At 41.1% G+C, this 21,598-nt stretch overlaps 1 protein-coding gene across 1 annotated transcript; it reads right to left on the bottom strand.

Moving 5' to 3' along the window:
• Nucleotides 1-170: 170 nt before the first annotated feature.
• On the bottom strand, nucleotides 171-20,237 carry Ppm1g (protein phosphatase, Mg2+/Mn2+ dependent 1G). Its single transcript, XM_076833350.2, has 10 exons — nucleotides 19,924-20,237; nucleotides 5,684-5,753; nucleotides 4,672-4,757; nucleotides 4,289-4,421; nucleotides 3,227-3,642; nucleotides 2,481-2,642; nucleotides 1,930-2,164; nucleotides 1,412-1,541; nucleotides 1,079-1,181; nucleotides 171-782 (listed from the first exon to the last, which is right to left on the bottom strand). Exons 1-10 carry the CDS (start codon nucleotides 20,041-20,043, stop codon nucleotides 579-581), a joined length of 1,659 nt encoding a protein of 552 aa, XP_076689465.2. The 5' UTR covers nucleotides 20,044-20,237; the 3' UTR covers nucleotides 171-578.
• Between the last annotated feature and the right edge of the window lie 1,361 nt (nucleotides 20,238-21,598).

The following is a 21,598-nucleotide window of genomic DNA, read 5'->3' on the forward strand; positions in this document are numbered from 1 at the left end:
GGCCTGCCAGGCAGGAGCTGGCTCCGGAGTTAACGCCCGGCCCCTGTTCTCCCTACCCATGCGCGCGACACACAAGCACGCGCGCAAACAGGGAGGAGCTCGCTAGATGCTCCTGGTGCGGCCATGTCTCAGGCCACGGCAGCAGAAAAAAAAGGACACCAAGGGCACAATTAGGTTTTGGCCTTTAGTCTGAAAAAGTGTTGATTGAAAGTGTACAACAGAGAGCGGGTGCAAGCGGCTGGGGACCATGGCGCCGCCAATAAAAAAGAATGTCCTTAAATAAAGTGTTCACAGAGTAAAAACCAGAACCGCCAGTCCTTCCCTCCAACACAACATGAGCACAGGCACAGAACCGGTGATGAGCCTGAAGGAGCAAGGAGGCTGGGGAGGACAGCAGAGGCTCCCAGACTGCTGTGCGGAGGGAGAGCCCTCTTTGGAACAGGCTGGCCGAGGAAAGCTACCCAGCTCCCCCTGCACACCTCATACCCACTGCTAAGGCTAAAGGAAAAAGACAAAACTCAGTCTCAGGTCCAGAGGGCTCAGAAAACAGTCTAGATGGGCAGGGATCTAGATGACTGCTAGTCCCGCTTGGCCTTCTTCTTGTCGCTGTTGCCATTCTCTTCTGCTCCCTCAACAGAGAGCACCTCCTCAAGTTTCCGCTTGCCACTCTCTGGCTGAAGCTCTGCTGTGTTTCGGGGCTTGAAGCAAATGATGATGCAGGTCATGTTGTCACACCCTGTACCATCCCCAGAAGTGTCTGGTGCCAGGCACTGATCCAGCAGCTACAAAAGGGATGGGGCAACTCAGCCACAGGATTTGAACACCTTCCTGGGAACCTACAATCCCACAAGAGGGCTGGCACTGCTAAGACAAGGTGCCAGAAGGAATGGAAAGGACAACACATGTCATGAGGTATAAAGCTAAGTCAGGGACGTGAGGGAAGGTAGAACTTTCTAGTCAGGATCTGGTGCCTATCAGTAATTAATAGTTCTCCCAGGGTCTGGTCTTAGCCCAAGTGAAAAAAAGAAAACCTTGGCTGTGCAGATCAGCACCTTCTCTTCTCCACCCTTAAACTCACCTCTTCCACGATAGATGACAATAACCGAAGCTCCCCATTTTCATCACGCTGGCTGATCTTTGATTGAATAAAGTCTACAACTTCCTGGCTGCTCATCACATTCCTGGGGTCAAAAACAATAGTCAAAATCTTCTTTGGTCTCACCAAGGCAGAGTAGAGCTAGAGTGTGGACAGAGGCCAAGACCCAAACTAATGTCTACAACTAAAGAAATTCTCCTCAGCTCTGCCTTGTCTTGGTCTTGACTCACCAAGAGATCTCCTTACAGCAGCTCTGAACCCTACAGAAGTATCGCTGCAGAAAGAGCATATGGAGGGCATTCTGCCAGTGCTCACCAGATTCCATCACAGGCAATGACCATGAATTCATGGTCATCTGTGAGAGTCAACACCTTGATGTCTGGAAGGGCTGAAATCATCTGTTCCTCAGGTGGCAGGTTCTTGTTTCTCTTGTAGAAATGGTCTCCTAAAGGAAAAAAGGGTTGGCTGGCATGTAATTTGAATACTTTCCACAAACTTGTGTTTTGAATGTTAAACCTTGTCATTGCCATTCATTGTTTTCATAGTTCTACAATCCAGTGAAATGGAGAACTGGGTTCTAGTTTTTTCTAGTTCCAGCCTTATGGTTGCTGAACTCTTAATTCTCACTTGTCTTTTTCATCATCCAGAAAGTAATCAAGATAATGATATCTCCCTTAGCTATTTCACAAAGAAAAAGTTAAGGACAGAGGTAGAAGATGTGAAACTACTTTGAAAGATCCAATGGCTATGAAGATTAAATAAAGTTCCCTACTAGGTAGTCTGAGACTGAAAACAAAACCCCAGAAGTCTTTCCCCAGTTTCTTGGTCCTTACCAATAGCTCTGGAGAGGTTCAGGCCCCCATTGACTCGTCCATCCATGGTGACCTTGCCACCAGCATTCTTGATGCGTGCTAGTTCCACTTCATCCTCTGGTTTGTGATCATAGGACATATCTAAAGCTTTGCCAGCCTCAGACACCACACAGCGAGAGTCTCCTGCATTGGCTACAATCAACTGCTTGCCTCTTATGAGAGCCACCACTGCTGTCGTGCCACTGTCAGAGCCAGGCTTAAGAGGAAGAAAGGAAGCATTATAGGAGCTTTAGAACGACAGTCCCTCCTTGGTGCACTCCTGGCCAGTCACCTATGCTATGGAGCTTTAATAAACAGGAGAAGCACAGATTTCATCTCTCCAGAGATAGCAACATGTTCCCTCCCCTTTTTTAGATAATTCTGCCCAAAAGATTTACTACCTAGTTCCCCTTGAAGAATAAATCCACTTTACCACAACTGAAGATAACAAAGACATCATCTCAAAATAAATATTAGAGGATCTGCATCTGCCTCTTGGCTTTTCCAGACTCACTGGTCCCCTCCCCACACACCTCCTCTTTGCCTTCCATCCCAGGCACCATCATTTCTTCTTCTTCCTCCTCCTCCTCCTCCTCTTCATCATCATCATCCTCTTCAGCCTCCTCAGTGTCATCTTCTTCTTCCTCATTTTCTGCCTCCTCACTGCTGTAGCCATCCTCTTCTTCACTACATTCCTGCCAGGAGGAGGATCCCAGGCTGCTGAGACTGGGATGATGCCCTGCCCCCCTACCCCCACTCATACACAAAACACCAAGAGGCCCTAACTCAACACAGACCCTCAAAACACTGAAAAATACAACTGTATGATCAAGCAAATCATACAGTGGGGGAGAGAGGGCCCTCAGATGAATGCAACTGATATCCTGAAGTATACTCAAGCAGTCACCACCAAGAAGCCCTAGGAAAGGCCAGGGCTGCCAAAAAGCACCTTCCAGGCAATGTGGCCAGAATATAAAATATCCAGAGAAGGAAACACCTAAATATCCAAAGTAACAACTACCTTCTTGTTCTCTCTAGGAGACAGACTCTGAAAGGCCAGAACTAGATCTTTCTGTTATAGTATCAACAAAGGAAGAGATAAGAGGGCTAATGGTACATGTAATGGTAGAGATGATGCCTTCAAGGGTAAAGCTTAGAATACAGTGGGTCTTGGGGGATGATGTCAAAATAAGAGAACGAAGAGAGTTGAAAGCTACAATGGTAATCGAACAAGCCCTCTCTTCAACTTCATCATCTGCCTGCCCTCACAGGCCCTTACCTCACTGTCTTCCTCTTCCTCCTCCGCCTCATCTGACTCATCCTCACTGTCCTCAAAGAACTTGGACTTAGCAACTCGAGGCAGCTTGTCAGAGGCTGAAGAGCAGGAAGGCCCAGCCTCACCAGTGGGAGTGCCAGGCTCACCAACTTGGCCTGCCTCAGTCCCACGTTCGGAGTTGGAGGAAAGGCCTGTGTGGGTCTTGGCTGTGGGGCCATTTTCCTGTGATGGAGTTTCCCTAGATGGGTCCTCAGGTCCTGCCTCCCCATTGAGGCCCTGGGACCCTGGTTCCTCGCCTGTCCCAGCTCCAGATTTGCTGTGGGGAGGGCCCTTGTGACAGTTCTGCCCGTAGCGTGTCAGGAGTTCTTCAATAGTCATGGTAGCCTCTTCATGCAGCAATGCAGCCTCCTCATTGTCCACTGCAGGGAAGAGGCTATATCAGAGCCCCCATGCCAGACTTCTCATGGGATAAGTCTCTCTCACTACACCAAGACATCCTCACAGCCTGAATTTCAACTTCCCCACAACCTCCCACTCCTGAGGCTCCTTTCACTTATCAGGTCTCAGAAGAACATCTCCTAGCTTCCTTCTCCTCCACAGACCTCTTTTGGTCTTTGTCTTTTACCTGCTTCTTAGTCAAGGGAATACTAGTTACTGTATTTCCCCTCTCATTTTCGTTTGTTATTGTTAAGCTGAAACCCCTACTATTCTGGCTGAGAACCCAATAAGCCCACGATGCTACTTTAGGCCTAGAGTCCATGCTTAATTACTGGCTACTGGGGCTAATGATTACTCCAGTCTTAGAAAAAAGGTCACATAAATAACAACAGGAAACATGAAGACCCATCACAATGCCAAAAGATAATGTATATAAAAATGCTTAGAATTATGATACTAAGCACAACAAGATTAATTCTCTCCCTCCTTTTCAAAACCACATGGAGACCAGGAGAACACCATAGGGTTTGTCATTGTGAGGACTCCCCAGATCCCTAGGAAACCATTCTCTCTCAGAATTGATAATAAAATGCTAATTTCCTCTCAAACAGAGTATGCCACACCCACCATCATCTTCATCAGCTACTTTTTCTTTTTCATCTTCATCCTCAGTGGGTCTCCCAGCAATCTGTGCCAACTCCTTAATGACTTCCTCAGTGGTCAATTTGGCATCAATAGCCAAGAAGGCATCTTCTAAAGCCTGAATATAAGCAAAATGGTATGAGGCAAGAACACACTGGGAGATACCCACAGACATATAAAATAATTCAGAGACCTGGGAATAAGAAGGCAGACTGAATAAGACCCAAATGGGAAAAAACTTCCTTTAGGTAGACACATAATTCTTTAAATAAGCAACAGGTAGAAGTTAAAGAAAAAGGGAAAGCCAAGGGTTAGAAAACGAGGGAAAATCCATACAAGTGGCAAATGAACAGTGTAGGAAGACAGACCTTCTGTAGCTTGCCTTCCTTATAGGCTTTCTGATCTTTGATGATATCAGGAAGATATTTGGCACAGTACAAGGCAACTTCCTCCCCTAGAAGAAAGGTTAGGTTATCCAAAGTACTGCTTACCAAACACAAAGTGATATAAGTCACACATGATGGCACTTGCCTATGATCAAACTACTTGGGAGGCTGAGGCAAAAGGATTGCAAGTTTGAGACCAGCTGGGGCAACTTACAAGATCCTATCTCAAAATAAAAAAAGGCTGGAGGATGTGGCTCAGTGGTATAGCACTTTCCTAGCATGTGCTAGGCTCTGGGTTCAATCCCCAGTACTATCACCAAAAAGAAAAAAAAAAAAAGTGAGCCAGGCATAGTGGCACACACCTGTAATCCCAGTGACTCAGGAGGCTGAGGCAGGAGGATCGCAAGTTCCAGGCCAACCTTAGCAACTTAGCAAGGCCCTGTCTCAAAATAAAAAATAAAAAGGACTAGAGATGTAGCTCAGTGGTAAAGTTCCCCTGGGTTCAATCCCCAGTACCAAAAAATTTATTTTAAAAAATATATATTTATATACCATACTAAAGTAAACTCCAAGGGTAAAGGGGAACCAACATCTTAGCAAACCTAAAACCCATTTGAAGAACAATGTTTGGGAAGTTCTGACACAGAAAATGAATTTCACCAACACTGCTCTCAGGGGTACATTAATATAGCCCCTGTCTTTTCTTACCTGTACATTTAGTTCTTCAGTTAAAAAAAAAAAAAAAAAGGTAAATGATAATTTAGGAAGAGGATATTTAGATGAATTCAAGAGTGGGTATATTATTAACCAAACAAATACCCTATGGGGAGAAAGGAAATGGCAGGAAAAAAAAAAAAAAAACAGGCAAGGAATGTTATCTCAGGGTCAGAACCCTGGAAATAAAAAATATAAAAAGCTCTTCTTGCCAAGTCAAGTCTGTAAGTCTGGGAATTGGTGATCCTACAATGTCACCAATATGATCTGCTAAAGTTACCTCCATGTCCATCGTAGACAGAGAACATGGCTGTCTCACTATCCAATTCAGGTATACAGTTGTGAGCATCCTAGGAAAAGAACATAATCAGCATGTCTCAAGATCAAAGAACATTCTTCCTCATAAACCTCAGATCATAAAAATTGCCTTTACATCTTATATCATGAACCTGGCTGGCATAAATGGCCTAAGAAGATGGAAGATGTAATGATAAAATAAGAATACAAAAGAGAGATTGGGAAGGAGGAAAAGTATGGAAGGGGAAACAAAGGAAGGGAAACAGAATCAGATCACTATTTCTACAATCTAGCAGCCTCTGCCTAAGAGATCACAGTCCAAATAAGAGAATATTTAGCTCCTCTAACCACGACCTAACCATTTTGGATTTGTGAGAATTATAGGAAGAATCAGGGAGAAAAAAAAAAGAATATTTAAAGTTATTTCCAGACTCATTCTTTGAGAAATCAGTGACCTTCAAGGAAGAAAATATTAAGTCAGCAAAAACAGACAAGGCCTTACCAACCTGAAAAGTTTCTAAGAGAATCCTAAAATACTAAAAGTCAAATAACTAGAAATTAAAGCTATACACATACTTTTACACACACACACACACACACACACACAGTTATCAAACTGTTTCGCTGGACACAGTGGCACAGGCCTATAATCCCAGCAATTCAAGAGGCTGAGTCAGGAGGATCACAAGTTTAAGGTCTGCCTCAGCAACTTAGCAAAACCGAGTCTCAAAAATTTTAAAAATGAGAAACTATACTATGTTTAGTCCTTGTCAACTAGAATTTATAACACCCCCTACCTTCAGCCTTTCCACCTCCTACCCTTGGGTATACCACCTAAAGAGAAGCTGGTAATGGGCTTGCCACACTAATGTTTTGTTGGAAGGCAAAGTTGGATCAAATTTTTAAGATCTACATAAAAGTATGCAGCAGCTTACTTTGCCCCTTCCTGAAAATAATCCAACCAGGCTGGAATGTGGCTCAATGACGGAGTCTTGCCTAGCATGCATGAGGCCCTGGTTTAATCCCCAGCACCACTTAAAAAAAAAAAGGTAAAAAGTTCACAATATATTGTGATAAAAAGAAAAAAAATTAAAGGTATCTGTATGTGTATATCAGCATGGAAGCTCATATATCAAACAATGGAGAATGAGATTTTGGTAATAATTATTATTTTCTACTTTTCAACATGTGTTTTCAGCTTTTTGTAAAATAAGCCACACTGTTCCATTATAAATAATCGTAAAATGAACCTATGAACTGGCCTTGAATCACCATTCTACTACATACGATTGGTTATCCCTTAGTATCCATGACAGACTGATTTCAGGACCCCTTATGGATACCAGAATCTGTAGATGTGCAAGTCCTTTATACAAAATGGCACAGGGGATGGGGTTATGGTTTAGCAGTAGAGTGCTCGCCTAGCACATGTGAGGCCCTGGGTTCAATCCTCAGTAGCACATTAAATAAAATAAAGATATTGTGTCCAACTACAACTAAAAAAAAATTATTTAAAAAATGGCACATAATTTGCATATAGCCCATACACAACCTCCTGTTTACTTTAAATCATTTTTACATCACCTATACTAACAATGTAAATGCTATGTAAATAGTTGTTATACATGTTCAGTACAACCACAATTTTTTTTCTGAATATTTTTGATCTAAAATTGGTTGAATCCACAGATGCGGAACCCATGGATATGGAGGACAAACTATTCTGTATGATCTCTGGCCAGCTATCTATGGTGTGCCTTAATTTTATTCTCTGTAATATAGAATAACAACATCTGCATTTCTTATGTTATCATAGAATTGTTGTGAGGATGATCAAAAAAACATGTAAAAACCTTCTTAAACTGGAACTTGCTTTCAAAATATATATCCTACTTTGAAATTTAGCACCTGGTTCACAATTTTTTCTCTACCATTTTTCTCAAAGAGAAATGACCACAATCAAGATTCATCTTATATAGAGATTTTCTCACTTCCTAGATCTATTCCACATGACTCTCTCTTTTACTTCTTGGTGAGGTTTTATTTTTTAATTTTTAGTTGTAGAAGGCATAATACCCTTATTTTTATTTATTTTTATGTGGTGCAGAGGATCGAACTCAGTGCCTCACACATGCTAGGCAAGTGCTCTATCACTGAGCTATAACCCCAGCCCTCTTGGTGAGATTTTAATCTATATTCTCACTTGGAACAATTCCATCTTCTCAGAGCACTTCAATTTCCCTTCACATCTTTGTTTATGACCTTTTCCCTTGGCTTTCTCTCTTTCTGAGCCAGAGCCAAGTACTTCAACACCGTCACTTAGCAATCTAGAATAACCCCACCAACTGCTTTCTTTACCCTTGAATCAGAAGTTATTAATCACTAAATATTACTACTCATAATATGCATGAGATCATGTTGACTGTGACCACCACTTCTAGTCAACATTTTTTCTTATTCTGTAATGACTCTTAGAGTACACTTAGTATACACAGCCAGTTGCAAACCTTTCCCACTCCATTGAAGTTCAATGGTATTATACTCCAGAACTACCTACCTCATCTTCCCCACTCTACCTCAAAGCTACTTTGTAGATTTATCTAGCCTATCATTTACCTCTGGCTCCTCTCTTCCTAGATTAACATTTTATACCTCTAATCTAAAATTTTTTCAGTCAAGATCTTACTTTATGAGAAGGTAATAATCATAACAGTAATCCAAATAGCCCTTTGGCCTTGGATTCTGGGAGAAACTGTAGTTATATATCTCCAATTGCCTTTTTCTTTTTCTTTCTTTTTTTTTTTTTTAAAGAGAGAGTGAGAGAGAGAGGGGAAGAGAGAGAGAGAGAGAGAGAATATTTTTAATATTTATTTTTTAGTTTTTGGCGGACACAACATCTTTGTATATGGTGCTGAGGATCGAACCCGGGCCGCACACATGCCAGGTGAGCGTGCTACCGCTTGAGCCACATCCCCAGCCCCAAATTGCCTTTTTCTACAGGAAATCTCTTCTCTACTTCAAAGTTCCTATAAACTCAGAACTCAAACCAGTTCTTTCTCTACAACTCTTCTTCCTTCCAGTGGGTAATACCTAATAACAGTTATCCTTAACTTCCTGGCTGTCTTTCACCATTCATCACTGAGACTTCTGAATTTTCCTTGATAGCTTTCATCACATAGTTTCTGAATTACTTTCCTTTAAGGCACTTAAGCATGTTCCTATCCATTTTATAAACTAATCTCTTAATTCCCAAACACTTAATTCCCCAACTACTTCTTTCTTGACACTGACACTCCCTTCCCTCCCGAGCAAAGTAGAAAGCAAGTCTACCTAGTCATTTCCTCCTATCCCTCCAAATGTTTTCTTCTCCCATTTTTCTATTATACTCTTTTCTTACATCACCACCTCCAAGAGACCTTTCCAAATCACACTAATGCTCTAAACCCTTTTTGTATTTCTTGCCTCTCCCAAAAATGAGCATTCAGTAGATGCTACCTTGTATTGTCAGCTAATATTCCATGGGGGAGAGAGGGAGTCCTAAGTCCAAAACTGGATTTAAATCAACATGAAAGCAAAGGCTACATTTTAAATCTATAACTCTGGGGCCCTTATACCACTGCAATACAGCAGACTTTCTATCTCTGCCCAGGATGGGGCCATAGTTTAGGTATGGTTTGCTGCCCAGAAGTTCATACTGAAGGCTTAGACCCAGTATAGTGATAAACCTTAAAGAGGCGGAGTCTAGTGGAAGGTAATTCGGTCATGGGGCTCCATTCTTATGAACATTAATGCTGGCTTGCAGGAGTGGGTCAAATCTGGTAGGAGTATATTAGTTCCTACAAGATTGGGTTGTCATAAAAGGAGGGAGCCTAGCCTCTCTGATCTCTTTATTCCTGTCTTGCCAAATGATCTCTTCTACTTGTGCTCCTGCAAGCTGCCTCACCAGAGCCAGGCAATTCAAGCACCATGGTCATGAACTCTGTAACTGTGAATTAAATAAACCTCTTTCTGTGTGTGGAGAAGGGTACTAGGGATTGAACCCAGAGTGCATGCTAAGCAAGTGCTCCACTATGAGTTACATCCCTAGCTGTCCTTTAAATTTTTATTTTGAGAAAGAATCTTGCCAAGTTGCCCAGGCTGGCCTTGAACTTGCAGTCCTCCTCTCAGCCTCCTGAGTAGGTAGGATTACAGCCAATGCACCTGGGTAGATCTTTCTTTATAAAGTATCCAACTCCAGGTATTTTGTTGTAGCAACACAAAATGGACTAAGACAGATGATGAGTTCTCAACTGTCCTAGGACAACTACCTTAATGAGGCCCGCCCCTTCATTTCCTAGATATATCCTTACACAATAACCACAATGATGGTCTAGAAGAGACTCACCTGAGTCAAGGCTATTAGGCCTGGCCTTGATGAATCATATCCCACAGCTCTTCTAACCTCCTATGCAACCAACACACCCAGGTTATATTCCCTAATGCCAATCTCCTCAAGTTACAAAAAAAAAAAAAAAAAAATGCTCCTGTTTTCTCAGAATCAACCACTTTGATTTATGACACATACATTTATCTAATCTTTACATATCAAGATAAAAGACTTGAAGATAATTGGAAAGGGAACTATGTTTTTGATTTAAAAAGTCTTCCAAAAAAAAAAGTTATGTGAGGGCTGGGTTTGTACTGTTCGGCCCTCAAAAAAAAAAAAAAGGTAACAACAATTGTTAGTGAGGATGTGGAAAAATTGGAACCTTTGGAAACTGTTGGTAGGAATGCAAATTGGAACAGCTCCTGCTGAAAACATTGTGGCAGCTCCTCAAAAAATTAAAAATAGAATTATATTATGATGCAGCAATTCCACTTCTGGGTAGTAACCCCACCCCCCAATTTGAAAATGATATCAAAAAGATTTTCTACACCCGTGTTCATAGCAGCTTTATTCACAGGAGCCAAAAAGCAAAGGCAGCCCAAGTGTCCAACAACAGATATGGACAAAATACGACATAGACACGTAATGAAGATTATTCAGTCTTTGTTTTTTGGTACTAGGGAATCGAACCCGGGGGCCCTTAGCAACTGAGCAACATCCCCAGCCCTTTTTATATTTTGAGGCAGGGCCTCATTAAGTTGCTCAGGACCTTGCTAAATTGCTGATTCTGAAATTGTGATCCTCCTGCCTCGGCTCCTGAGCAACTAGGCTTGCAGGTGTGAGCCACTGCACCTGGCTCTCATTCAGTCCTAAAAAGGAAGGAAATTGACACAGGCCACAACCTGGTCAAACCTTGAAGAGAGTATGCTATATGAAATCAACCAGCACAAAAAGACAAATACTGTACAATTCCACTTATATGAGGTAGTTAGAAAATCAAAATCACAGACACACAAAGTAAAATGATGGTTGCCAGTGGCTCAGGAAAATGGGAAAGGGGAATCATTTAATGCGTACAGTTTCAGTCTTGCAAGACAAAAAGTTTTGGAGATTGGCTGCACAATATCAATGTACTTAACACTACTAAACTGCATATTTTTTTAAGTAATGAAGGTGTAAATTTTGTTATGTATATTTTTACCACAATTTTTAAAAAACTAGCCAGACCAGGTGATGCAAGCCAGTAATCTCAGCAACTCAGGAGGCTAAAGCAGGAGGATCATAAATTCAAGGTCAATCTCAGCACCTTAGCAAGACCCTATCTTAAAATAAGAAATAAAAAGGGCTGGGGAAGAAGCTCTGTGGTAAAATGTCCCATGGGTTCAATCCCCAGGACCAAACAAACAAAACCTTTTAACAAAGAAAAGCCTACTCAGATAGCTTCATTGGTGAATTCTTCCAGATTAAAAATAATAATAATCATTAATATAGTTGACTCTCTACATCTACAGGTTCCATATCCCTGGATTCAAATGACTGTGAATCAGAAAACTATTCAGAGAAAAAAAATTTCATCTATACTGAATATATGTAGACTTACTATATTAGGTATTATAAGCAATTTAGAGGTGATATTTTGGTATCGACAGCAGCTCCTGGAATATATCCCTTTTGTGAATATCAAAGGACAACTATAGTAGTTCTTCCAAAACAGAAAAGGAGGCAACACTTCTCAATTCATTCTATGAGGCCAAATTATCCGGATATCAAAACCAAACAAACATATCACAAGAAAACTATAGATCAATATCTCTTACGAATATAAACACAGAAATTCTCAACAAAATATAGCAAACCAAATCCAGCAACACTTAAAAAGGATTACACACAATGACCAAGTGGAATATGTAAGGTTGGTTTAACATCCAAGAATTAATATATATCATATCAACAGAATAAAGAACAAAACCACATGATCTCTCTTTTTGGCAGTTCTGGGAATGGAACAACTTCCCCCCCACAACACACACACACACACACACACACACACACGGGCACTCTACCACTGAGCTATATCCCTAGCCCTTATCATTTTTTATTTTGAGGGTCTCATTAACTTTCAGAGGTGGCTCTAGAACTTGCAGCAATCCTGCCTCAACCTCCCTGAGTCACTAGGATTACCACATCATCATCTCAACAGGTAAAAAACATTTGACAAAATTCAATGCCCACTCATCACAGGAGAATAAAAGGGAATAAAAGAGGACTTTTTCAGCCTATTAAAAAGAGTTCATCTACAAAAGCCCATAGTTAACAAACTAGCGAAAACTTTCCCCCTAAGATCAAGAATTTTATCAAGGATGTCAGATTTTCACCACTGTACTTGGAGGTCCTAACAAGGGCAATTTGAAAAGAAAAATAAAAAGCATTTATTTAGATTGAAAAGAAGAAAGTAAAAGTATTTGCAGATAACATGATCTTGCATAGAAAAAAAAAAACAGGAAATTCTGTAAAATCAACTATTAGAATAAATAAGTTCAGCAAAGTTTAAGAACATAAAATCAATATACAAAACTCAATTGTGTATCTATCCAATAGCAATGAACAATCCAAGAGGTTAAAAAGCAAATTTATTTATATAATAGATCTGAAAAATCTAACCAAAAGATCAAAACATCAAGAAATAAATTTATATGGGCTGGAGTTGTAACTCAGTGGTAGCGTGCTTGCCTAGCATGTGTGAGGCCCTGGGTTCAATTCTCAGCACCACATATAGATAAGTAAATAAAATAAAGGTCTATCAGCAACTAAAAAATATTTTATTTTTAAATTTTTAAAAATTTTTATTTATTTATGTATCTTTAGTTTTAGGTGGACTCATTATTTTGTTTTTATATGGTGCTAAGGATCGAACCCAGTGCCTCACACATGCTAGGCAAGCACTCTACCACTGAGCCACAACCCTAGCCCAACTAAAAAATATTTTTAAAAAAGAAAGAAAGATATATCCATCACCACAAAAAGGGAGGGGTTAAATTTAACAAAAGAAATAAACATGAACTCTGAAAACTATAAAGCATTGCTGAAAAAAATTACAGATCTAAATAAATGAAAAAACAGTTCATATTTATGAACTGGAAGACAATATTACTAAAATAATACTACCCCCATTAGTATTATAGATTCAGTAGAGTATGTAAAAACTCCAGGTATCTTTTTGAAAAATTGACAAGCAAATACTATTGACATGAAAATGTAAGGAACCCAAAAAAGAAGAAACAAAAATAAATTTGGAAGACTCATACTTCCCAACTTCAAAACTTACTACAAAGACACAATGATCAAGATTGTGTGGAATTTGCATAAAGCCATATAGATCAATGAAACTGAATTGAAAGTCCAGAAATAAGCCCTCATATATTTATAGTTGATTGATCTTTGACAGTGATGCCTCTAAAATCCAAAGAGGAAAAAGAATAAGTCTTTTTACCAAACAATGCTGAGACAACTAGATATCCACGTGGGGGGCGGGGGAAGTTGGATCACTTACTTACGCCATATGCAAAAATTAAAACAAGATCATAGTTGTAAATGTAATATAAGGGCTGGGGGTGTGGCTCAAGCGGTAGCGCACTCGCCTGGTATGCGTGCGGCCCGGGTTCGATCCTCAGTACCACATACCAACAAAGATGTTGTGTCTGCCGATAACTAAAAAATTTTAAAAAATTAAAAAAAAAAAAGACTCCTTAAAAAAAAAAAATGTAATACAAAACCATTGGGAGTGGGCTGGGGATGTGGCTCAAGCAGTAGTGCGCTCGCCTGGCATGCGTGCAGCCCGGGTTCGATTCTCAGCACCACATACAAACAAGAATGTTGTGTCCGCTGATAACTAAAAAATAAATATTAAAGATTCATTCTCTCTCTCTCTCTCTCTCTCTCTCTCTCTCCCCCTCTCTCTTTAAAAAAAAAAAAAAAAAAAAAAACATTGGGAGAAAACCTAAGAATAAATTTTTGTGACTTTGGTTTAGGCAAAGCTTTTTAGATATATATACATAAGACAAGGTCGGGGGATCAGTTAAGTTGGGCTACATCAAAAATTAAAACTTCTGTGCTTCAAAGGACACTATTGAGAAAATGAAAAGGCGATCCAAAAAATGGAAGAAATATTTGCAAATCATACACTGAGACTTGTAACCAGATATACTCTTACACCTCAATCCAATTAAAAATGAACAAAGACCTGTAATCTCAGCAACTCAGGAGGCTGAGGCAGGAGGACCAAAAGTTTAAAGCCAGCCTCTGCAACTTAGCGAGTCCTTAAGCAACTCAGTGAGACCTGTCTCTGAATAAAAAAAAAAAAAAAAAAAAAAAAAAAAAAAGAGCTGGGAATGTGGCTCAGTGCTTAAGCACCCCTGGATTCAATCTCTGGTACCAAAAAAAAAAAAGAGAGAGACAAAATCTAAATAGACATTTCTCCAAGGGAGGTATACAAATGGCCAATGGGCACACTAAAAAACAATGCTCAAACATCAAAACCACAATGAGATTTCACTTTATATGCACTAGAGTAGCTATTATAAAAAGACAAGTGTAGGTGAACATGGAAAAAATGGCACACTCATATATTACTAGTGGGAATATAAAATGGGGCCGGCCACTTTGGAAGTTCAGTAGTACCTCAAAATGTTAAATGTGTGGTTACTACATGGCTGTCAAAGGGGGAAAAAATGAATTTTTTTTCCTTATTTACTCCACAAGGCAAAATAATTGTGACCTCAAGGTTTTTCCCACTTACCAAGCAAGTAGTCCTTAGGCAGTAGACATTAGCTGAGTGTTCTCTAAATCACCTCAATTCTGACACTGTCTACCTAGATGGCATCAGATCCCACAGGGTGAGGGCACAGTCCTACAAAACTGCCCCCCACTCCTAAAACCAATCACAAACCCCAGGTTGTTTTACTTATGCTTCAGATAAACTGGCAAAAAATCTAATTTTCTACTCTCCCTTCCTTGGATAAAAATAATTTGCTAAAGTGGCTCACAGACCTCAAGGAAACACTTATATTTGCTGGTTTATTATGAAAGATAATACAAAGAACCTGTGGCACAGTGATGCACACCTATAATCCCAGCAACTTGGGAGGCTGAGGTAGGAGGATCACAAGTATGAAGTCTGCCTCAGCAACTTAGCAAGATCCTGACTCAAAATAAGAAAGAAAAAGGACTGGGGACTAGCTCAGTGGTAAAAGCTCCTGGATTCAAGCCCCAGCATTAAAAAGAGAAAAAAAGGGGCTGGGGTTGTGGCTCAGCGGTAGTGCGCTCGCTTAACATGTGCAAGGCCCTGGGTTCAATCCTCAGTACCACATAAAAATAAATAAAATAAAGCTATTGTATCCAACTACAACTAAAAAATATTTTTTTAAAAAATAGAGAAAAAAAAATAGATGAAAATAGGTATAAGACACTGATGTAGGAAGGTGAGCATGCCACCTTTAAGAATCTCACATTCAGGTACTCAGAAGCTCCCCAAAGCTCTCCTTTCAGTTTGTTGTTGTTGTTGTTGTTGTTTTTAAGAGAGAAAGAATTTTTTTTAATATTTATTTTTTAGTTTTCGGCAGACACAACATCTTTGTTTGTATGTGGTGCTGAGGATCAAACCTGGGACACACGCATGCCAGGTGAGCGCTACAGCCCTCCTTTCAGTTTTTAATGGAAGTTTCATTATATGGGCATTGTTGATTAAATCACTGGCCAAGGGTGCTCAACCTAAGTGGTAGTAGCTCTACCTGGAGGGTAGTCACCAGTCAATTCATTAGCATATAAAGTCACTTTGGTGATTTTAAAGATTTTAATGGTTATATGTCAGGAGACAAGAAAAGACCAAATATATATTCCACAATATTGCACCCAGCAATTCCAGTTTTAGGTGTATACCCAAAAGAACTGAAGATATATTTTCACAAAAATTTACTCATGGGGCTGGGGATGTGGCTCAAGCGGTAGCGCGCTCGCCAGGCATGCATGCGGCCCAGGTTCGATCCTCAGCACCACATACAAACAAAGATGTTGTGTACGCCGATAACTAAAAAAATAAATAAATAAATATTAAAATTCTCTCTTTAAAAAAAAAAATTTACTCATGAATGTTCATAATATCATTAGTCCTAATGGCCAAAATATGGAAATCCAAATGTCTCAACTGTCATATGGATTAAAAAAATTATGTACACACATGCAGATACAATGGTGTATACCTATAATCCCAGCAGTTTGGGAGGCTGAAGCAGGAGAATCACAAGTTAAAAGCCAGCCTCAGCAACTTAGGGAGGTCCTAAGCAACTTATTAAGACCCTGTCTCTAAATAATACATATATATATATGGCATATATATATATATATATATATATATATATATATATATATGGCAGGACTGGGGATGTGGCTCAGTGGTTAAGCACCCCTGGATCCAATCCCAAGGAACCAAAAAAAAAAAAAAAAAAAATTACACATGAACACACACACCCACACCCACACAGTAATATTATTCAGCAACAAAAAAATGAAGTACTAATCAAATCATGATACAACATTGACAACTCTTAAAAAAATGCTTAGTAAAAGCAGTCAAGTATTAAAAGTACATATTGCTGGGTGTGGAGACACAGGCCTATAATCCCAGCAGCTCAGGAGGGTGAGGCAGGAGGATACCAAGTTCAAAGCCAGCCTCAGCAACTTAATGAATGGCACTGATTTCAATTCCTGGTACCAAAAGAATAAAAAAGGGCTGGGAACATGGCTCAGTGGTCAAGCACCCTTGGGGGTTCACTTCCCAATATCCAAAAATAAATTTTAAAATTAAATAAAAAACAATAAGGCACATATTTATCATTCCTTTTAGATAAATGTTTAGAGTAGGTAAATCCACAACAGTCTACAGAAAGCCATCAAACATCACGGGGATGTTTTAGATTTACTTCCAAAGATTTGTTTCCAGAGAGCACAAATGTTAAGAGCAGCTTGGGGGGCTGGGGATGTGACTCAAGCGGTAGTGCACTCGCCTGGCATGCATGCAGCCTGGGTTCGACCCTCAGCACCACATACAAATAAAGATGTTGTTTCCGCCAAAAACCAAAAAATAAATATTAAAAATTCTCTCTTTATAACTCTCCCCCTCTCTTAAAAAAAAAAAAGAAAAAAAAAAAAAAAAGCAGCTTGGGAAGCTGAGGCAGACAACCTCAGCAATTTAGGAGAGCCTATCTCAAAAATTAAAAGGACTGGCGATGTAGCTCAGTGGCAAAGATCCTGGGTTCAATTCCAAGTACCAAAACCAAGAACAACAAAGACTCACTCGAGCCCATATAAATTTTTGTTCTTTTTGTTAGATTTTGCAGATCTATTATATAAATAGATTTGTTTTTCTAACCTCTTGGATTGTTCATTGCTAATCGATAGATACACAATTGAGTTTTGTAGATTGATTTTATTTCCTGCAACCTTGTTGAACTTATTTATTAATTCTAATAGTTGATTTTATAAGATTTCTTGGGATTTTTTTTCTATGCAAGATCAAGAAGGGATGGAGAGAAGCAGAAAACACATAATGCCAGCTATGGATGGCTGCCTCAAGAAAAGGGGTAAAGCAGTTCTAATACTGAATCTATGCATCAGTCAGAATATTAGAAACCTTTGTAAGGTGTACTGGTATGATAATTTTATCTTAACTAACTCATTAGGACCAATATATACAGTAAACAGACTTAATTAGTGGAATTAAGTTTCTATAGGTTAGTAGGAAACGGAGCACACTGTATGTATGTTTAAAACCATTGAGCTATATCCCCAACTCAAAAGTAGACTTTCTGAAGAAAAGATTCACTTAAAAGGATACAAGTCATAGTTATTTTCTTGCAATAGCAAAGAAACTATGTTATACTTTAGGGAGAGAGAAAAGGAGGCCAGAACAGGATCTCAAACTACTTCAAAAGAAGATAATTAGGTATATTTAACTATTCAAACAAGGGTGGGTTCAGAAATATCACATTAGAAGATTCAATGCCATCAGTTAACCCTCAGAAGGAAGACTAGGATCCAAGAAATAGTCTAACAAGATCTCTCTCTACTCACCAGGAGAACCAAAAACAAATAGAAATGGCCAGCAGAGAAGCTGAAGCACAGAAACCCTGGGCACAGGACCTAGAAACAGAATATCCATGCAACTCAATTCATAAGGAAAACTAGGGGGGTGGGAGGGAAAGAGCTCCAAAGAAACGGAAAAACCATTTCCATTCCACAGAAGGAAGCAGAAAACTTGAAGAAAAAGCCTTGCTGAGGATATTCATCTCGAATCTCAAACAGAAAATGCCATAGAAATGGAACTTGCAGACTTCCCACCCAAACCTCAGCCTTACATTTAGGCTTTCCCTTTTAACCTATTATCTGGACACTTCCAACTCAATTACATTTACCAAGCACCCCCTTATACTGTGCTGGCTGGGAAATATGAATTTTATGCTTCAGTCTGTCACATATGATGTCTAGTAAGTGGCTTGAACAATTTTGATCCTTTAGACTCTTTCCACCAAGGCACAAGTGTCCTAATCTTTCTGGGACTCAATTTCCTAGCTGTAAAATGTGGCAACCAAACCAGATGGGAAGAACTATAGGATTCCCTCCATTCTTGAAATTTTATACCTAGTGACAGAACTATTATCAAAGTCTACTGTGGGTATAAAATTTGAGTCCAAGAACAAACCATTTAAGTCCACATTGTCATTCCAGAGCTAACCACAGGGAGGAGCGAGGGACTTGGAAAAAAAATTCCCAAGGGAGTTGGTATTTGACTATTACCTGAAAACTAGTAAGTGAATAAACCCTCAATTCCAGAGAGAGAGAGCATTTCTCTAGCCCCTCTACCTAAACCTCACAATGCGCTCCACAAAGGTATGGATTGTCCATCCTTCTCCCCCTTCGTTTCTACCAGTTTTTCCTGTTCTTTGTAATTTGACATCCATTTCTCCAACACTACTTTTTTTTACGTTTCATTTTTCCAAAGTGAAATTTTCTTAAAAAGAAAGAAAGAAAATTTGTTTTCAGTAGGTCGTGACAAAAAAAAAATTAAATAATAAACTGAACTATAACAAATGCAGGCAAACGACAAGTACTGAATAAGTTTTACAGAAATCCCGAGAAAAAGAAAATTTCCAAGAGTAATAAAAAAGTAAGTCTAGTGATTGACATAATTTGTTTTCCAAAGGTCGTAAAAGGCACCCAAAACAGAGTGCAAAAAAGTGACAAGTCTTGGAGGTCAAGCTGAGTGTCTGAAATTAACGTGCGATGCCCAAGGCCAGGCGATTTAGATGTTAATAATGAGAGACTTTTGCCCGGCTTCCTTTCACTGTCAAGTTCCTCGCCCAAAGAGGCCTCCACATCACATATTTTAAAAATAAAAAAATAAAGTCATTCCCATCTATTTGGCTCTTCCCGGAAAAACAAACGAATAAAGAGTCCCTCTTTCCATCTTTACTCCAACACAAATCCTCACACCACTCATGAGCCTGGAAGGCTGGGTGGCACGAGAGGATGGCGCGAAGACTTGGGAGAGAGGGCAGTTCAGTGGGCGGAAGGTGCCTCTCCCCACATGGCAGAGCCCTTGCCTCCATTGGCCACCGGTCCACGGTCCCCAAGCACGGAGGTCCCTCTCGGCCCCGATCTTATGCGCGCTACCGCTCCCCAAACTGCCGCGGCCGCAGACTCTCGACTGGAGACCCTTTCCCAAGGAGGACCCCATCTCCCCGACTCCCTTTCTCCGTCTGGTTCCCGCCGTGCAGCGGCCAGCCTATAGGCCCCTGCCGCCTCACCTCCATGGAGACGCGCCAGCCTTGCATGGCAGAGAAGCCATAGGGCAGCGGAAGGCGCGGGGCGCCGACCCCGTCCCCGGAACACTTCACCGTGTTGGGCTGGGAAAGGTAGGCACCCATGGCGGCGGCTGGCCGGCGGCCTCGGGGACAGGCAAATGGGGCGCGACCCGAGCCGGCGCTGGAGCCGGAGCCCCGGGGGCGCGCGTGGCAGAAGCGGGCCCGGCTGCGGGGCCGACGCAGGGTGCCGGTGAAAAGCGCGAGGCCGGCCAGGAGGCGGTAACGGGACGGGAGTAGTGAGGGAGCGGAAGCGGAAACGGCCCCGCTCCAGACCCCGCCCGGCCGGCGCGGCGCGGCGCGGCGCGGCGCTGCAGGCAGTCATTTCCTTAGCAACTCGCCCCGCCCGCGGGAACAACGGCCCTCCCAACCGTCGCTCCCGCGAGACTAGCGCGGCCACGCCCGCCAACGGCCGCGGCCCGCCTCCCGCGGTTAGGGGAGGGTGGCTTGTCTCGTCTAGCTGCCACCCAGTTGCCCCCCGCCTTGTTCCCCGGTCTTGGCCCCTCGGCGTTTTATGTGAAGCTTCTTTGTGTCTGATGCGGCGCTTCCGGTCCGTCCTGCAGCGTTATCAGCCTTGTGGTCCCCGCCCCTGCGCCCTCAGCCTCGGCAAACCCCGCCCGATTCGGTTCAATTAAAGTTGACTAGTATTTGTTCCGAGCTTACGCGGTTTGGGGCTAGGCCCTGTGTGAAGCCTTTATGAGAAGAATGTGAGTCTTCTGACAAAGGAAGATGAAGACCTCGATCTGTGACATAATTCGAGTTAATACAATATAAAGATATTTGGTGCAGACCTCTGGGTGAGAAGAGATCAAAGAAGGGAGGAGGAGCTGTTGCTTGGCGGATTAAAAAGATCGAGACCCCAGAGAAAGCGCCTCAAGATTGCCTATGCCAAGGGGAAAGGGAGTAATGTTAGTGTTGAAAGAGTGAGGAAAGAATGTAAACTTCATTTGGGAGGATTTGGGAGGAAGCTGACTAGCCTTTGGAGAAGGCTAGTAATATTAGATAGGTCTACAGATGGTCATAAGCGCCAAAATGGGTAACTTGGACTTCATTGTCATCCGTGCGCAATCTTTTAGGATCGTTGGTCTAGTCTTTGTGCATAGCGTACACTGAAGAGAGAATAGGGATTGTAATTGGTTCAAGGGCTTTTAAATGTGAGATGAGCTGGGACTGGGGTGCTGGCAGTTTGCTGCTGGAGTAGATAAAATGAAAGGAATAAATTAGATAATAATAAATCTAGCTGATAGTAGATTGGATTCAGGGGATGGAAGGGAAAGGAAAAATTCTCCAAACTATGAGAAGATCCATTTATTTAAAATACAAAACTAATCATGGCCTCTCCCTCTTGCTCTTAGATAGTCTAGATTCCTTAATTACTAGCAAATCACTAGAATGGACCTTCTAATGAGATTTCTTAACATGGTTTTACAAGACCGTTTATGCTTGAATGGATTCTATAGTATGTCTCTCCTATTTACATTTCCCTGCAACTTAGTGCTTCAGCACTTCTGCTGTGGGTCCCTTCAAACCCATGCTTTCTCTTCTTTGCTTTCACCCTTGGAACACACCTCTTCACTGACCCTACTTGGCCATCACTTTCTCCAGTAAGTCTTCTCTAATA

The sequence above is a fragment of the Callospermophilus lateralis genome, chromosome 14 (genome assembly GCF_048772815.1).
Source record: "Callospermophilus lateralis isolate mCalLat2 chromosome 14, mCalLat2.hap1, whole genome shotgun sequence".
NCBI classification, from domain to species: Eukaryota; Metazoa; Chordata; class Mammalia; order Rodentia; family Sciuridae; genus Callospermophilus; species Callospermophilus lateralis.

What these genes read in the sequence shown, in the direction of transcription:
- Ppm1g (XM_076833350.2), bottom strand. Translation starts at nt 20,043, where the DNA reads ATGGGTGCCTACCTTTCCCAGCCCAACACGGTGAAGTGTTCCGGGGAC. An exon ending in GCTGGCGCGTCTCCATGGAG is followed by an intron (nt 5,754 to 19,923) that starts GTGAGGCGGCAG and finishes TTCTTTTCCTAG; the next exon opens with GATGCTCACAACTGTATACC. An exon ending in AGGAAGAGGAAGACAGTGAG is followed by an intron (nt 2,643 to 3,226) that starts GTAAGGGCCTGT and finishes TCCTCCTGGCAG; the next exon opens with GAATGTAGTGAAGAAGAGGA.